Source organism: Lontra canadensis, unplaced genomic scaffold (genome assembly GCF_010015895.1).
Source record: "Lontra canadensis isolate GAN:19392208 unplaced genomic scaffold, GSC_riverotter_1.0 scaffold43, whole genome shotgun sequence".
Taxonomy (NCBI): Eukaryota; Metazoa; Chordata; class Mammalia; order Carnivora; family Mustelidae; genus Lontra; species Lontra canadensis.
Window position 1 is genome coordinate 16,247,742 of NW_022631037.1, and position 17,586 is coordinate 16,265,327.

Genomic DNA, 17,586 nt, shown 5'->3' on the forward strand with positions numbered 1-17,586 from the left:
GCTGGCTCTCCTTATATGGTCGGGGAAGGCTTCAGAGGAAGGGGGAACATGGCCCTACAGCCAAGGGATCTGCACTCCGGAGAGACTCTGGAAGAGCATAATCCCGACAGCCCTTCACATCTGTGTCTCCAGAAACGTACAGATTAGGAACAGACGACCCACCGGCGGGGAACCAGGACAAGGGCCACACTAGATGCACACTGAATGACTTGGCCCTGTTTTCATTCATCTGTTTCTCCAAAGCTCAGTGCATTCAGCGTCTGATTCACAGTACGCGCTCAATAAAAAATTATTGGCCCGAATTAAATCCCCTGGGAAGGCCCGCCCCGCCGTGACGGAGAACTGTTTGACGTAGAGCCCCGCCCATCAGCTCCTTCGAGTTTCCCGGACAGCGCGCCGTTGCCATGGCAGTGAGGGGGCGCGGCTGACGTGCGGCGGCGTTTCCGGGAAGATGGCGGCCGTCGAAGCGGTTGCGGAGCCGGTAACGGTGGTGGCAGCTGTTGGTCCAAAGGCGAAGGACGAAGAGGAGGAGGAAGAGGAGTCGCTGCCACCGTGCGAGGCCGTGCGCTGGGCCCCCGTGGGGGCAGTGGCGGAGGCCGCGCCTGGGACGGCCGCGTTCTCGGAAGAGGCGGCGGCTGAGGAGCCCGGCGCGGCCCCGGGTTCCCCTCCGGACTCGCCCGGCCGGACGCTGAGGCGTCTGCGGGCCGAGCGGCGACGGCTGGACTCGGCACTGCTCGCGCTGTCCTCGCACTTCGCGCAAGTGCAGTTCCGCCTGCGCCAGGTGGTGCGCGGGGCGCCCGCGGAGCAGCAGCGCCTCCTGCGCGAGCTCGAAGACTTCGCGTTCCGCGGCTGCCCTCACGTCCTGGGATATGGGGGACCCGAGGACCCCGCCAGCGACGACGGCGATGGACTGCCAGATGACCGGCCACGATTGCGGGGCGAGAACCAGGTGAGCAGCTGGGGCCGGACCCCTAGAGACTTGGGAATAGGAGGTTGGGTGGCTGGCGGCGATGCTGACCGGGACGGAGGTAGCAGTGGTGAGAAGCCGGCTGGACTGGCTGAGTACTACGCGCGTGCGAGACGAGGGGGTGAGACGGTGTGTGAATCCTGCTGTGAAGGGCAGGGGGACAGAGAGGCCTGGGAACCTGATGGCGAGCGGTGTCCATCTAAGGAAAGAGATGCAGACGCGGTGACGTGAGGGACCGAGGAGTGGTGAGCGGAGACTATTCAGAGGGGAGCAGCAACCAACCAAAGCACTGCTGCTCCGGCTCACCTTGCCGTTGCCTCGTGATATACCGAAGACCCGAAGACATTTGCTGATAAGTACCCCGACCTGGGGTTGAGAACACTGGTTAATGTAGTGTAAGTGAATTGGAATCCATGGAAAGTTAGATCTGCTGCCTGTTCCTGCTTCCCTGGAATCTGGAAAACGCCTTTGATTTTTAGACTTTGTGTGGGTGGGAGCTTTGGTGAACAGGGGATCACTAACGAACCGAAAGAAACACTACTCCTGATTATATACATTTCCTAATGCCAGTATTTTAAACCTCCTTGCCCATCCTGCCTAATAACTAGATACATTAATGAAGCTCCTTTACTACCTGTGATGAGATGTACTCAGCCTCCAGTGAGTAATGAGAGTCTGTATGCCAGGCCAAGAGAACATTTCCTTGCAGTCTTTGACTCTCGAAGTTTATAGTTGCGGATAGCTTGTTGGAGGTGTTCAAGAGACTTGCTGTCTTCCACCTTTTCCTTCTTCAAGTTACAATCTATTTATGCCTTTCTTCCCACTTAAGTTAGTTTTAACCAAGAAGACTTATCAGTAGCAGATATTGACTTGTTTATTTTAATCTGAAATGTTTCCAGTGCAATCCTGTGTTGTTCCATCCTTCTCTCCACATACCCACAGCTTTTCCCCATTTTTTCTCCTTGGGCTGGCTAGACAGCTTCTTCTAGTCAGAGCTCATTTTTTGGATTATGTTGCTCTGTACCTGTTTTATGTGTATTAGGAGCTTATCCTGTGCCGGACATGGTGCTAGGCATTGGGGGTGCAAAGTCAAGGCCTTTGCCCTAGAACGAGTTCATTGACTAGGGGACAGAATCCTCAACAAAGAATTGCAGTGCGAAATGAACTAGAGAAGTGTGTACCCAATGCAGAGCAAGAAATGGTCAGCTTTTCCTAGGGAGATCTAGGAAACCTGAAGGATAGTTAGGTCCTCCCACAGCAGGTTTCTAAGAAACCACAGCACGGAAAAGTTTGGGGAGGAAGTATCCCGAGAAAAGGCTTGCTTTCATGTTGAGTAAAGCTAAAGCAAGTGGACTGCTTTTTAAATAGCTTGAACGAGGAGTGCCTGGGTGTCTCAGTGGTTAAGCACCTACCTTCAGCTTGGGTCATGATCCCAGGGTCCTGAGATGGAGCCCTGCATTGGGCTTCCTGCTCAGCGGGAATCCTGTGTCCCCCTCTCCCACTTCCCCTGCTTCTGTTCCCTCTCTTGCCGTGTCTCTCTGTCAGATAAATAAATAAAATCTTAAAAAATAATAATAAATAGCTTGAACAAAAAGTTAATTTGTTGTTTTTCATTTATTCTCGCTCATATCTTCTGGAGGGCTTGGTAAGTGCCATCTGAAGGTTAAATTTAACATCCTGTAGACTGCTGGTTTAAAATGCAGCTCTATACCTACACAAGATGGGCTAGCTTTGCTTTGTTTTGTTTTTGACACTCAAGAAAGTTAAGGAAGAACTAGTATTTGAGAATACTTTGGCAACACTTTACCACCCTGAAGGGTTTTTAATCATTTAAATGCAGAAACTATCTCATGGCCAACAGTAGAGAAAGGAATCACTGGTGAGGGAAACTTACCAGATATTTTTTTCGTTTTTTAAACATAGTTGCCTTCCCACTCCTATTACTTGGTTTTTGGATTTTATTTTTTCACTGCCCCAGGCACCCACTTTAATTCTTTTGATTTTGCAGAAGTCTATAATGCACTGGAGGGCTTTAGAGCCTTAAGAAAACTGGTTATGAGTTATAAATCCTTTCTCTACACCCTTCCTTATCTCTAGATTCTCTTGCAAAATTTGGCTGTAGGAAGTATTCAGGAGTTGATCTGTAGTAATTGGCTGTGGAGAATGGCATGTTTAGTTCCTGGGAGGCTGTCTTGGCTAAGATAAGTTTGTCTCAGTCCTAACTAGACATTTGGTTGGGGGGGGAAAGGCTATCTTAACAAAAGGCTCCATTGTATTCATATTCTATTTCTGACAGGGACAAACACTTTCTTAAAACACATTTAATAAATTACCCTGGAGGAAATCTCTGTTCTGTTTTTGTTTGTTTGTTTGTTTGTTTGTTTACCCTCTCTCATGAATTCTGCATTTCATTGGGATTATTTGGAAACATTTTATGTTTCACGAGTCATTTTTCGCTTGAGAAGATTCTTAATGTGCCCTGATTTTTTCCTTCCCCTGTGAGATAGACAGAAGTATTTTCTTGTCTTAGAGTGAGCAGGAAAAACGGGAACATCTGGTTGGGATTATTTGGAGACATTTTATGTTTCACGGGTCATTTTTAGCTTGAGAAGATTCTTAATGTGCCTGGATTTTTTTCCTTTTCCTGTGAGATAGACCTAAGTATTTTCTTGTCTTAGAGTGAACAGGAAAAACGGGAACGTCTGGAAACCCAAAGGGAGAAGCAGAAGGAACTTATACTACAGCTCAAAACCCAACTAGATGACCTGGAAACGTTTGCTTATCAAGAGGGCAATTACGACTCCCTGCCGCAGTCCGTGGTCTTGGAAAGACAGCGGGTGAGCAGACACTAGAGCCACCTTCACCACTGCCTGAGGTTACCTGGTCCCTTCCAGAGCTCACAGGAGCATTCTTTCTTAGCTTGTTTGCCCTTGGCCTTCCTGAGAATCCCTTTGCTGGCCCAAATCAAAGAGAAATGGGACAGCCTTTATTCACACATGGAAACACAGGTTCCAAAGCTTTATAATATGATAATTGAGCTCTTCCCTTTTGATGGTTATTAGTAATAATAGTAATAACATATAATAATAATAATAATAATTTTCCATCTGACCATTAAAACACTTCTACTTAGACACATCCTACAGTGTAAATCAGCTTTTTTCCTCACCACCAGTTGATAAATATTCCAGGAATCCAGACTGGCTGTAATGCCATATTTATTCTAGCAGCCCTGGGTAGACCGGTCAACCGGCCGGCAGAAACACGGCTACAGTCTCCCCGACAGACAGGTTTGTCTCTCACTCTGATGTGGCTGTTTCTGTGGCTGAGCTGGACTTATACGTTATCTGGATTTCAAACTATCCCAAATATTGTCACTAGGTTATATTTGGTATATAGGGTATATTTGACACACTGAAGTTCCGTAGAGATTTTTGTTTAGTTGCCTAGAGTAGGGCAAGAAGAGAGGAGGAGGACTAGAAACTATAGGAAGTCGGTATTTATTCCCTTGGAGGCCTGGGGGGATGCTAACTGTGAGGCTTTTTGGATCATCAGCCTCTTCAGATCATTCACACTGTTGTTGCCCTGAGAGTTGCCTGGCCTGGTAGAAAAGTTGCAGTTGAGAGGAGCCACTTCTGTCCGAGAGGAACCAAGGGTCCTTGTTGCTACAGGAGAAGCAGCTCTGTCCTCTCACCTTGGTCGCCAATTGCATTGCTCTTTCTCTCACAAATTTGGGAGTTCTACCTTTGATTTCCATCTAAAGGGTACGCAGCGTACTAGCAAATACCCTTCTTCCTAACCCGCTCTCCGAAAATTCCAGAGGCTGTGCTCATTGCTTGTGGTCTTGACAGGTGATCATAGATGAATTAATAAAGAAACTGGACATGAACCTGAATGAAGACATCAGCTCACTGTCCACTGATGAGCTCCGGCAGCGTGTGGATGCGGCTGTGGCTCAGATTGTCAACCCAGCCCGAGTGAAAGAGCAGTTGGTTGAGCAGTTGAAAACTCAGATCCGAGACCTCGAGATGTTCATCAGCTTCATCCAAGGTCAGAGGGGGGGATGGGAAGAGAAGGGAGGACGATGTCATAATAATTATATGCAGGGGCGACTGGGTGGCTCAGTCCGTTAACCATCTGCTTTTGGCTCAGGTCATGATCTCAGGGTCCTGGGAATCGAGCCCCATATCGGGCTCCCTGCTCAGCGGGGAGTCTGCTTCTCCCTCTCCCTCTGAGTACATGTAGTCGTGTGTTTTCTCTCCCTCTCTCTCCCAGAGAAATAAAATTTTTAAAAAATAATAATTATACATAATCCTGGTACTGGTACCTGAAGATGCCAGTTCTTGATGTACTTTGTAGGAAATCTGATCACTCAGTAAAGGAGCCAGCATGGTAGAACGGAAAGAACAGGGATTTTGTTTTATTTCTTTTTTTTTTTTAATTTATTTACTTACCTTTAAAGATTTTATTTATTTATTTGACAGACAGAGATCACAAGTAGGCAGAGAGGGAGGCGGGCAGAGAAAGAGAGAGGAGGAAGCAGGCTCCCCGCGGGGCAGAAAGCCTGATATGGGGCTTGATCCCAGGACCCTGGGATCATGACCCGAGCCAAAGGCAGAGGCTTTAAACCACTGAGCCACCCAGGCCACCCCTGTTTTATTTCTTAAAAAGATTTTATTTTTAAGTAATCTCTACACACAATGGGGTTGCTCAAACCCACAACTCCAAGATTAAGAGTCGCATGCTCCGCCAACTGAGCCAGCCAGGCACCCCAAAAACATGGATTTTTTTTTTTCTTTTTAAGATTTTATTTATCTATTTGACGGAGAGAGAACATAAGCAGGAAGAGAGGCAGGCAGAGGGAGACAGAAGTAGGCCCCCTGCAGGCAGAGGGAGCAGGGAGCCCGATGCAGGGCTCAATCCCAGGTTCCCAGGATCACTACCCCAGCTGAAGGCAAACGCTTCACCAACTGAGCCATCCAGGTGCCCCCAAAACATGGATTTTAGAACCAAATAGTTCAGGTCCCAGTTCCGCCACTTCCTGACCTGGGGTTCTTAGGCAGGTTCCTAACTTCCTTAGCCCCACTGTCCTCACCCATGAAAGGGTGATTCATGCCTCCCTCATTCAGCAAATATGTATTGAGCCAGTCACTGTTCCACACAAATCAGATGATATTTGTAAAAAGTCTTACCATGTGGGAAGCACTGGGGAATATTCTTTTTTCTCCACTTTGTAACTGCTGACTACAGATGAAGTGGGAAGCCCGTTGCAGGCAGAGAGCATGCCCTGTGAGTGCAAGGCCGGTGGGAAGACTGGAAGTGGCTCCACGAGAACGGGTGGCAGCAGACTGCCTCCAGGAAACAGCCGGAGTAAGTATGGCTTCCAGAACAGGCGGGTCTAGAGAGATAAGAAGTAGATTAGTGGCTGCCTAGGGTTTACGGACTTGGGGAGAACAGGAATGGGAAATACTAACAGTACAGGGTTTCTTTTTTGGGACACTGGGTGCACAACTCTGTATATATACTAAAAATCCCTGCTTTGTATCCTTAAATGCATGATTTATATGGTATATGCTCTATATCTCAATATAGCTCTGATTAACCCAAAACAGTTAAGCCCAGCGACCTCCAGGGTGGCTCTTGGCTCTACGGGGGACCCATACTGTAGCTCAGAAGCAAGACTAGATCTCAGCTCATCCCCCTCAGCTCGTGTCTTGCTGAGTGCACTTCTGTGCCACTATGGTCCCCACTGATGAGCCATTGCATTTCCTAAACAGCAAAGGCAGAAGACGTGAAGAAGGTTCAGCAGTCGGGGCTGCGCCTCATGCAGCGCGCGCTGGCCGTACTCCAGATCTTTGCCGTGAGCCAGCTGGGCTGTGCCACGGGCCAGATCCCCCAAACCCTGTGGCAGAGGGGCCAGGCTGACGGGGACTACACCCCCTTACTGAAGAGGCTGGAGATCTCAGTAGACAGGGTGAGGCAGCTGGCCCTGAGGCACCAGCCACATGACCACGTCATCACCTCCGCCAGCCTCCAGGACCTGTCCCTAGGAGGCAAGGACGAGCTGACCACAGCTGTGCGGAAGGAGCTGACAGTGGCCGTCAGGGACCTGCTGGCCCATGGCCTCTACGCCGCCTCACCAGGGATGAGCCTGGTCATGGCCCCCATCGCCTGTTTGCTGCCGGCCTTCTCCTCAGCCCCCGAGGCCATGCACCCGTGGGAGCTCTTCGTAAAGTACTACCATGCTAAGAACGGCCGCGCTTACGTGGAATCCCCCGCTCGGAAGCTCTCCCAGTCCTTTGCCCTGCCGGTTACGGGAGGCACCGTGGTGACCCCCAAGCAGAGCCTTCTGACAGCCATCCACATGGTGCTGACGGAGCACGACCCTTTTAAACGCAGCGCAGACTCCGAGTTGAAGGCCTTGGTGTGCATGGCCCTGAACGAGCAGCGCCTCGTGTCCTGGGTGAACCTGATCTGCAAGTCGGGGTCCCTCATCGAGCCCCACTACCAGCCCTGGAGCTACATGGCGCACACAGGCTTTGAGAGCGCCCTCAACCTGCTCAGCCGCCTCAGCAGCCTCAAGTTCAGCCTCCCCGTGGACCTGGCTGTGCGCCAGCTCAAGAACATCAAAGACGCCTTCTGATGAGAGGGCCCGGCCCTGCGCCAGCATCTTCTTTCGTGGAGTGGGGGTAGATGGTCAGTCTTTCGGGATAGAAACAGAGGCGGAGGCGGGCTTACAGACGGTCTCCCCAGCCAAGGGACTGCACAGGCTGTTTTCCCCGCCAACTTCGCATCTCCGAGATGCCAGAGATCCACTCGTTCGAAGGTTCTGCCCCGGTGTGTGACACATAGACACGTGTATTTGAGCTGATGTAAACGAAATCAGTTCTGGCACACAGTCACTGGACCTCCTGATCGTGCCACATCTGCTTTTTACAAAACCCAGTTGCTCTAACCATTCTCTTAATGGCGGTGAGTGACATGAGTGAATTGTTGGTCCCCGGAGACAGTCAGCTTGAGGCTCCTGTCAGTCGCACAGGGAGCCGCACTGGTTCGCTTGGAGCCAGGTTCGCGAGTCCTCAGGCCAGAATTTAAATTCCTTTACGAGTACCGACACCCCTTTCCTCCTGACCCCGGTTCAGGGGAGGCCGTGTATGCCCCACAGTTGCCTCTCAGACTCGGAGTGGGGAGATCTGGGAACAGCGTTTCTGAGGGAGTTCACCGCAAGCTGATTTACATGTGAGCCCTTTTCTGAGGGTCAGATCTGAAATCTTGTTCTTGACGAGGTGGCCCCCTTTTCCCACAGCAGAGACAATGGTCTTTTGGATTTAGAGCTGGTTATTTATGAGGAACGGCAACCGTTGTTGGTACCACATCCCCTGGCAAATAACCTTTCCTGTGCACGGGTCCCAGCAGGGCGCTGACACAGTCTTTTGGGAAGTAGATATGTCAGAGGTATCCCCGAGGGAGAGAACCCCTGCCCCCCAGGTCAGGTGTGAACGGCGGTATGCTGTAGTGATCAGCAGCGACTCTCCCAGGGTTAGGATTCCACTTGGCCCGGAGGCTGGATGATGGAGGGGGTCTGGTCACACGGTAGGGACAGCAGTGGGGGTGGCACTACAGCAGATCACCGTCGGCAGACAAGGGACTGAGCATTTCCTCGTAAAACTGACTCGAGTGATCCTGTCTGGTCTTCAGTGTTTTAGCTTTTTGAGTTCGCATTTATCATCCAGCTTGCTGACTGCTCCGGGACTGACCAAAGATGGGCGAAGTGTATCACTTTCTGGAAAACCAAATGGGATCTCAGTACCGCTGATTCAGCCTCGTTTCACGTGTTCAGTTGCCGGCTGCACTTTGTGTCCGCACTATTACGTAGTGCATTTTAACTTAATTTTTTCAGCGACATGTTATTTAAGATGTAGGATTGATAATTCATTCTGCGTGAAACAGGATAAGTGTAAAATGAGAAAAATGATATATCTGTGGTTGCTAATAAAATCATAGTATTTTATGTAGCTTCTCTACAAAGACCTTGGAGACTCTTGGCTTTGATTTATAAGTCTGTCTGTGCATTATGAGCCCGTCTGATCCAAACCAGTATTTCCTTGGTGATGTCTGGCTCTTGGCCTTTCTGCCCCTTCTTGGCCCTCCACCCTGGATCAGTTTGGCTTTGGTGGTGTTTTCTTTCCCCCAGACATTATCCTCCCATCTCACCCAGGCCTACAGCCCCGTTCCCACAGCACACCTCCCCATACGTGCCACTTCAGAAGCTGGCGTTTTTATTTTTTTGTTTTTTTAAGATTTTATTTATTTATTCAACAGAGACACAGCAAGAGAGGGAACATAAGTAGGGGCACTGGGAGAGGGAGAAGCAGGCTTCCTGTGGAGCAGGGAGCCCGATTTGGGACTTGATCCCGGGACCCTGGGATCATGCCCTGAGCCGAAGGCAGATGCTTGATGACTGAGCCACCCAGGCACCCCTATTTTTATTTTTAAAGATCGATTAATTTACTTATTAGAGAGCATGGTGGGTGGGGGCAGAGGGAGAGGGAGAGCCTCCAGCAGACTCTCTGCTATGCACAGAGCCTGACAGGGGGCTCAGTCTCACGACCCTGAGATCACAACCCAAGCTGAAACCGAGAGTCAGACACCCAACCAGCTGCGCCACCCAGGTGCCCCTGGAGCTGGCACTTTTATATCCATTTGTCTAGATACCTTTTAGGGTGGCTGATAACTGCCACAGCTATGCAGCACAGCCCTGGATCAGCCCAGTATTATCTCTCTCTTTTTTTTTTTTAAGATTTATTTATTTGACAGAGAGAAAGAGAGATCACAAGCAGAGAGGCAGGCAGAGAGAGAGGGGGAAGCAGGCTCCCCGCAGAGCAGAGAGCCTGATGTGGGGCTCGATCCTAGGACCCTGAGATCATGACCTGAGCCAGAGGCAGAGGCTTTAACCCACTGAGCCACCCAGGTGCTCCAGTATTATCTTTTTCTAATCCTTATAAAGACTAATATGTATCAAGGTTTGTGTTAGCATCAATGGGAAGCATTTTTAAGTCATCCTAATTTTTTAAAATATTTTATTTGACAGAACACAAGGATGGGGAGCTACAGGGAGAGGGAGAAGCAGGCTCCCCATTGAGCAGAGAGCCCAACATGGTGCTTGATCTCAAGACCTTGAGATCATGACCTGAGCCGAAACCAAGAGTCAGACACTTAACTGAGCCACCCAGGTGCCCCATAAGTCATCCTAATTTAATTCTCACTACTTGTAAGGCAGGACAATATTCTCCTGATTTTATAGCTGAGTAAATTGAAGTTAAACATTTCGTCCAGGTTTATGGAGTGGAAGAGCTGAGATTTGAATTCAAGTTGCCTGAATCCAAATCCTATGGTCTTTATAGTCCATCATGTTATTTCATTGTATCCTGCTGCTTCCGGGTCTTTTGTTCCTCTCCTTTACCCACCTCGCTCCACCATCACTTTGGGGAAGAGAAGGTATTTTCCACATACCCACCGGAAATGGATGTTGCCACGGGACCGGGCCACAAGCAGATGGACAGACAGCTGCTGCTGTTCAAGTTCTTCATGAAACGTAAAGGCAATGTGTAGAAATCGAGACAATCCCGCCAGCATCCCATCATCAGATATCTGGTAGTCACTGATATCATCTGCATTATTACTTAAGACATAGCCCTGTCTTTGGCTTTGGGTGAGGGACAGAGGACAAGGAGGAGAGAAGGAAACAGCCTAGGTCTAAGCATATGCAAGAACAGAATGAAAAAGAGCCATGGATATATATCCATGAAAGGACAGCGTCAATTGTTACAAAAGTATGATCTGCAAAACATCCTTTTTTAAAAAATATTTATTCATTTGAGACAGCATGAGCATGGAGAGAGGCAGAGGGAGAGGGACAAGCAGATACCCTGCTGAGCCAGAAGCCCGACGCAGAGCTCGATCCCACGACCTAAAATGACTTGAGTTGAAGACAGAGACTTAACCATCTGAGCCACCCAGGTACCCCCACAAAGGATTTTTAAAGATTTCTAAGGTGTGGGCACCTGGGTGGCTCAGTTGGTAGACCATGCGATTCTTGATCTTGGGGCTATAAATTCAAGCCCCACATTGGGTGTAGAGATTATTTAAAATAGTTTAAAAAAAAGTTAGGGCGCCTGGGTGGCTCAGTGGGTTAAAGCCTCTGCCTTTGGCTCAGGTCATGATCCCAGGGTCCTGGGATCGAGTCCCGCATCGGGCTCTCTGCTCAGCAGGGAGCCTGCTTCCTCCTCTCTCTCTGCCTGCTTGTCTGTGATCTCCGTCTGTCAAATAAATAAAAATAAAATCTATTTTAAAAAAAGTTTAAAAAAAAAAGTTTTCTAAGGTGTTTTGCATTCATTCATTCTTGAATACCTGCCAATTGCCTGGGCCAGGCTGGATACTGAGGAAAGAGGTAAATAAAACAGACCACCTGCCCTCAGGGAAGACACAGTCTAACCAAGGAGATCCCAAACCAACTGGAGATTTGCGTAGCTTGTGAAAACAGAAATTGCTGGGTCCCAGGGGCACCTGGGTGGCTCAGTGGGTTAAAGCCTCTGCCTTCGGCTCAAGTCATGATCCCAGGGTCCTGGGATTGAGCCCCGCATCGGGCTCTCTGCTCAGCGGGGAGCCTGCTTCTCCCCCTCCCCCGTCTGCCTGCCTCTCTGCCTACTTGTGATCTCTGTCTGTCAAATAAATAAATAAAATAAAATAAAAAAAGAAAGAAAAAAATTGCTGGGTCCCATCCCAGAGATTTTTATTCAGTAGTTCTGGGGTGAGGCCTGAAAATTTACAATCCCAACAAGTTCCCAGTTATACTGATGCAGCTGGTCTGGGGACCACACTTTGAGAACCACTAATCCAAACCAAAAATTTTTTTAAAGATTTTATTTATTTGAGAGAGTGCATGTGTAAGCTTGGGAGGGGGGTAAGGAACAGAGGGAAAGGGAGAAAGAACCCCATGCAGACTCTACACTGACACAGGGCTCGATCTTATGACCCCAAGATTATGACCTGGGCTGAAATCAAGAGTCGTACACCCAACCAACTGAGCCACCCAGGCACCCACAAACCAAATACGTTCTATAATAAAGATGAATATGGATTGGATTGCTGAGGGAGCACAGAAGGAAGAGATTGATTCTGCTCAGGAGAACTCTGAATAGGATTTGGATAGGTTTTCGCCTGGCTGCAGTGGAGGAGAAAAAAGACCCCAGGGCTCAGAAGAGGTTGGATATTTGAGTAGTTGAGGGATGGGGGAGGGCAGTATGTGAGGGTGTGGAGTAGGAATTTAGACTGCAGGAAAGGAGAGGTGAGTTCAGACTTTGGTATAGAGAGCCAACGAAGGATTTCAAGCACATAAATGGTGGATTTAAGAGTTGTGTTGAGGAAAGCATCCCAAAATCAGTCCTATAAATCATATACCTCCACCAGACTGAAATTGCTATCTCCTAGGTTGGAAATCCATCTTTCATAAACATAGCAAGCAATGCTGACCCACATAAAAGTTTGAGAAGGAGAAGAAAAAGATCTGAGGCTGGATTGATTAGGGGGCAGGTGGAAAAAGAAAAAATTCAAAACACAAGGAAAAAATTGGCACGATTTAATACTAATTTGATTTGGAGAGTGTTTGTGAGAAGAGTCCAAGGCAATTACAAGATTTCAGGGTCTGGTTTCTATTTTCCAAGAGAGATACAGCAAAAGAGGCAGCAGCAGCAGATAAGGAGGCTAGGAGCAGACCATGGAGGTGGAAATGGGCAGGTTGGTGTGGTGCAGTGGGTTGGGAACAAGAACTTACTCTTTCATCACCATATCTGTGACTTGCTGCTCTGGAACTGTCCTCTCAGAGGCCAGAGTAGATGATCTCTGAGGTCCCTTCCAACTCTAAAATGTCATATTTCAAATTAAAACAGAAGATTGTAATTGAATATAAAAATATAAGTATGTAATTACCGTGATAAGCCATTGGAATGGGGTCGTGAGGGCTGCAGGGGAAACTGGTCCCTGGAGAGCCTTAAGACAAGAGTTGATGAAACCCTGATTGTTCTCACATTTTGCCCAAGACCAATCCTGTAGATTCTTCAATGTTCCAATAGGCAAAACTGTAAGATGGTTTCCCTTTGTCTTGAACTCAGAAGACAACTAAGGGACCATGTAAAAAAACACTCTTCCAAGGATGCCTGGCTGGTTCAGTGGGTAGAGCATGTGATTCTTGATCTCGAGGTCCTGAGTTCAAGTCCCACGTTGGGCAGGGAGCCTACTTTAATAATAATAATAAAATAAAAACATTTTCCTGTAAGTGATGGAAACTAATTCACTTTGAGAACCACCTAGACCTGCGTTCAAACCTAAATTTCAATCTCATCTATGCTACTGATCAGGGTCAACCTCGGATAGGTAACATATCCTCTTTGAATCTCAATTTCCCCATATCTAAATGGGAGGAAAATAGCCAAGATGCAGAGTTGTGAGAATTAAATAGGCTATCGGCTTACCTAAAATACCCTAGCACAGAATAGGTGCTCAGTGATTATTACCATCATTGTCCTTCACCTCTCACTGCTTATTCTAGCCGGTAATGTCTGTGACATCACAACTCTAAATATTGGGGGTAAGCACCCTTGTCTGATTGATCTTCGTCTCTCCCTCCTTACGCCTAACAGTGCACACTAATACAAGTCCTATTTTGCTGACATGCAATGCATAAATGTCAATTTAAAACTGTGTCCCCTCCTAGCGCCCGAGAAAGGAACTACAACCAAGGGTACAGCAGAGCGGCGGAGTCAAAAATCCGCGGGCATTAGGGCCTTCCTCGCTGCTCCAACCTACGGAGAAAAAAGGGACGCCTTTGCTCTTGCCCACTGCTGAGGCTACTAATAAAGTTTGATTTGAATAAATGAGCGGCCAAATTCCGCTCTCCCCGCTAAAGCTTCTTCCGCCCACAACTTTGGAGAAGCGGCGCAACCTTGCGGGGCGGGACCGGAAGTGAGATCATCGCTCCCGGGGGTGAAAGGTTAGCGGAAGTGCTCTTTCTTCCTTTCTGCTGTAGGCTCGAGTGGCTGGTGTCGGTGAGTAGAGGTTTGGGTAGGAGGTCCCAATCTGCCGCCATCCGCCGCCGGGGGCTCTAGCTGCGGGGCGGCTCCGGGCGCTCTCCACTGCTTGGTCTCTGGCGGCTTCGTGGCGGTCCGGTCCTGCCAGCAGGGCCTGCGGGCGGCTTGGGCCGAAGCGGCCAGGAGCGCAGCCCCAGTTTCCGGACCCACAGCCTCGGCTTGCGCGTCTCTGATCGGTCCGTGCTCCTTTCTCTGCAGAGATGGGCAAGTTCATGAAACCCGGGAAGGTGGTGCTGGTCCTGGCCGGACGCTACTCCGGACGCAAAGCGGTCATCGTGAAGGTACCAGCCTCGCGAGCCTCTGCGACGCGTTTGCATCTCGGGAGTCAGGACGGTTTCTGAGGGCTTGCAAGCTTGGAGTGCGAGAGCTAGCCTGGGGGGCACTCGTCCCTGAGCGTTGCGGGTGGGGGTGAATGCGTGAGGGCTTTGGAGGGAGGAAGGTGCAAAATAAAAACAAATGGGAGTGGAAGTGGAAGTGGGCGCCCTCTTCCAAGGAGGGTTTTAAGAAGTAACAGTGGCCACGTTTATGGAGCGCTCGCTTGGTGTCTGGCATCGCCCTTCGGAGGTTGTCAACGTCCGGTCCCTGAAGTCATTGTAGGGGATGCCTTTCTGTTGCCGAGGTGTGGAGACGTTAAGTGCTGCGGACGGGAGCCTGTGAGAGGAGGAGAAATTGTTTCTAGTCCAAAAGATCACCCTTTACGGGTGGCTTTCTGCCCACATTTTGTAGCCTCTAGTGAGGCTCCCTGAGCTCTGGCCACACACCTGCTGCTGGCCGTGGTGGGGTCGGGGTGCATCCTTTGTTCCCCTGCCCCCCTCACTCTGACTGGTTTCTGGAGTTAGACCAGCAGTTTTGGGATCGTGCCTCTGTCCCTCACTAGCAGTACAGTCGTAGGGGAAGCTACGCGATGCAGAGATGCTTGATAGAAAGCAAGCACTGCATCAGTGTTAATACTGCGCCTTTTAATTTTCTTACCTCCTAGGAGGTTTTCCAGAGTGTTGTGGGAATGAATACCACCCTTCCCTATTACTCTCTCTGCGCTCTGGCATGGCACTCCCCAGCGTCTGCTTTGGGGGGTTTTTCCCAGAGTGGGTCTCAGACCTGGGAGTGGGGGGGTGTTCCTTTTATGCAAGCCCTCCATCTGGCACAGGGCCTAAGTAGGCCCTCAGTCAGTGACACGTGATCTTGCTCGTTCAGAACATTGATGATGGCACCTCAGACCGTCCCTACAGCCATGCTCTGGTGGCGGGAATTGACCGCTATCCCCGCAAAGTGACAGCTGCCATGGGCAAGAAGAAAATCGCCAAGAGGTCAAAGATCAAGTCTTTTGTGAAAGTTTATAACTACAATCACCTCATGCCCACAAGGTGAGCATTTCAAGAATGGGAATGAGGGGGGCGCCTGAGTGGCTCAGTTGTTTAGCGTCTGCCCTTGGCTCAGGTCATGATTCCAGGGTCCTGGGATCAAGTCCCGCATCGGGCTCCCTGCTCAGCAGGAAACCTGCTTCTCCCTCTCCCACTCCCCCTGCTTGTGTTTCCTCTCTTGCTTTGTCTCTCTCTGTCAAATAAATAAATAAAATCTTTAAAAAAAAAAATGGGAATGAGGGGTGCCTGGGTGACTTAGTCAAGGGTCTTGCCTTTGGCTCAGGGTCCTGGGATGGAGCTCCACATCGGGCTCCCTGCTCAGCGGGGAGTCTGCTTCTCCCTCTCACTCTCCTCTCTGCGTACGTGCACACTTGTACGCGTGCTCTCTGTCAATTAAATAAAATCTTTAAAAAGAAGAAGAAAGGGGTGCCTGGGTGGCTCAGTTGGTTACGACTGCCTTCGGTTCAGGTTATGATCCTGTAGTCCTGGAGTCGAGTTCATTGGGCTCCCAGCTCAGCAGGGAGCCTGCTTCTCTCCCTCTGGCCCTCTCTCCTCTCATGCTGTTTCTTTCTCTTTCTCCCTGAAATAAAATCTTAAAAAAAATAGATGAAAATTTTTTAAAAATGGGAATGAAAGGGATTCTTTTGCCCCTTTGCCCTGATGAATAAGGAGACAACCTTGCAACCATTCTGGTGTGAAGAAGAGACATTGTTTTCATGTATCACTTACAAAGTGATGGTGGTTTCCAATGTTTGTTGCCTCTTTGGTCCAACGTGGAGCTGTGTTCTACCATTTTTCTGTGGCAACTTCTCTGAGTTGGCTAAGCGGGATAGAAGATCTCTTCCAAACTTGCTCTTTATCTGTCTCCTCCCCTGAAAATTCTGTTAGTGTTGGGTAAAGATCATTTCATTCGTTTGAATTCAGAGTAAACACCGGCACGGGATCTGGCCTGCCCTCTGCCACTCTCCACTTTCCAGGATAGTTATTGAAGGCTTTCCAGAAGGGTTGGTAGATAAAGGCAGCAAGCCTCCCCCCCGCCACCACCAACTCATTCCACAGTGCTGCCATGCCCTCTAGTTCCTGGCCTTCCACAGTATTGTGCGCTGTACACACTTGCCTTGGTGCATAGGTTATATGGAAATACAATGGTTGAGAGTCCTGAACAATAATTGGCAAAACCCAGCAGTGTATGCCTTACAGTTTGCTGCCGGGGGCTGCATGCTGTCAAAGCTGTCTTAAAAGGACAGAGCTGTTTCTTAGGTGCTGGGAAGCAGTTGAGAACTGGGCAGCTAGCTGCCCAGCCTCTGCACTGTCAGCAGTGAGGCTTCCCCTGCCCGAGCACAACCCGAACAACACTAAAAAGACTCCTAATAGAAAGCTGGCCAACCGCCGTGATCATAGTGAGGATGTAATAAAGTGACAGTCCTTAACTAGAAAAACAGTGACTCTGGAAAGTTGAGAATGAAATGTGAAGTATTCTAGTAGTATGAATCTGTGTAAATGAGTCCTATTCAATTGGGAATTTCCAAAGAATATTCTCGGGACTTTGGCACAGATTCTGTGGATTGCTCCCGTGGAGATAGACCTTGACACCCCAATGTCCCAGGGCTGTGTGAAGGGCCCTGGTGGCCTGTGGGCTGATCTTCTGTTCCCATCATTCTTTCCAGGTACTCTGTGGATATCCCCTTGGACAAGACTGTTGTCAACAAGGATGTCTTCAGAGACCCTGCTCTTAAACGCAAGGCCCGACGAGAGGCCAAGGTCAAGTTCGAGGAGAGGTAAATAGACTTTGGTGGAGGATATTGGAGTATGGTGGCCTTCTCGTCCATGAAGGGAATTTGGTTTCACTGTTCTTCTCAATGGTGTTCCTTTTCTCCCCCGCCTCTAGGTACAAGACTGGCAAGAACAAGTGGTTCTTCCAGAAGCTGCGATTTTAGATCTGTTTTGTTTCAGTCATTAAAAATACACCCCCAAAAAAATTTCCTGTCTACCTGTGGCGTGTGTTATTAGACTGGGAAAGAAGAACATTCGTGTGATGAGACATTGGGTGGTGGATGAGAGGCTGTGGGAAAATATATATAAAATAATGCCTTAGTGAGACTTGGACTACTTG

General features: G+C 49.1%; 2 protein-coding genes across 2 annotated transcripts; both read left to right on the forward strand.

Moving 5' to 3' along the window:
- Positions 1–417: 417 nt before the first annotated feature.
- On the forward strand, positions 418–7,779 carry RUNDC1 (RUN domain containing 1). Its single transcript, XM_032871729.1, has 5 exons — positions 418–949; positions 3,646–3,804; positions 4,819–5,017; positions 6,218–6,337; positions 6,745–7,779. The coding sequence occupies exons 1-5, from the start codon at positions 452–454 to the stop codon at positions 7,608–7,610; spliced, it is 1,842 nt and encodes a 613-aa protein (XP_032727620.1). The 5' UTR covers positions 418–451; the 3' UTR covers positions 7,611–7,779.
- Positions 7,780–13,978: 6,199 nt separating this feature from the next.
- RPL27 (ribosomal protein L27) lies at positions 13,979–17,445 on the forward strand. The gene is made up of 5 exons (XM_032871738.1): positions 13,979–14,070; positions 14,311–14,393; positions 15,307–15,476; positions 17,141–17,251; positions 17,362–17,445. The coding sequence occupies exons 2-5, from the start codon at positions 14,313–14,315 to the stop codon at positions 17,408–17,410; spliced, it is 411 nt and encodes a 136-aa protein (XP_032727629.1). The 5' UTR covers positions 13,979–14,070; positions 14,311–14,312; the 3' UTR covers positions 17,411–17,445.
- Positions 17,446–17,586: the final 141 nt, after the last annotated feature.

Excerpts from the sequence above, each read along its gene's own strand:
- RUNDC1 (XM_032871729.1), top strand. The coding sequence starts at position 452 with ATGGCGGCCGTCGAAGCGGTTGCGGAGCCGGTAACGGTGGTGGCAGCT. Across the intron at positions 950-3,645 it reads GATTGCGGGGCGAGAACCAG|AGTGAACAGGAAAAACGGGA; the intron begins GTGAGCAGCTGG and ends TTCTTGTCTTAG. Across the intron at positions 5,018-6,217 it reads GTTCATCAGCTTCATCCAAG|ATGAAGTGGGAAGCCCGTTG; the intron begins GTCAGAGGGGGG and ends TGCTGACTACAG.
- RPL27 (XM_032871738.1), top strand. The coding sequence starts at position 14,313 with ATGGGCAAGTTCATGAAACCCGGGAAGGTGGTGCTGGTCCTGGCCGGA. Across the intron at positions 15,477-17,140 it reads AATCACCTCATGCCCACAAG|GTACTCTGTGGATATCCCCT; the intron begins GTGAGCATTTCA and ends CATTCTTTCCAG. Across the intron at positions 17,252-17,361 it reads AAGGTCAAGTTCGAGGAGAG|GTACAAGACTGGCAAGAACA; the intron begins GTAAATAGACTT and ends CCCCGCCTCTAG.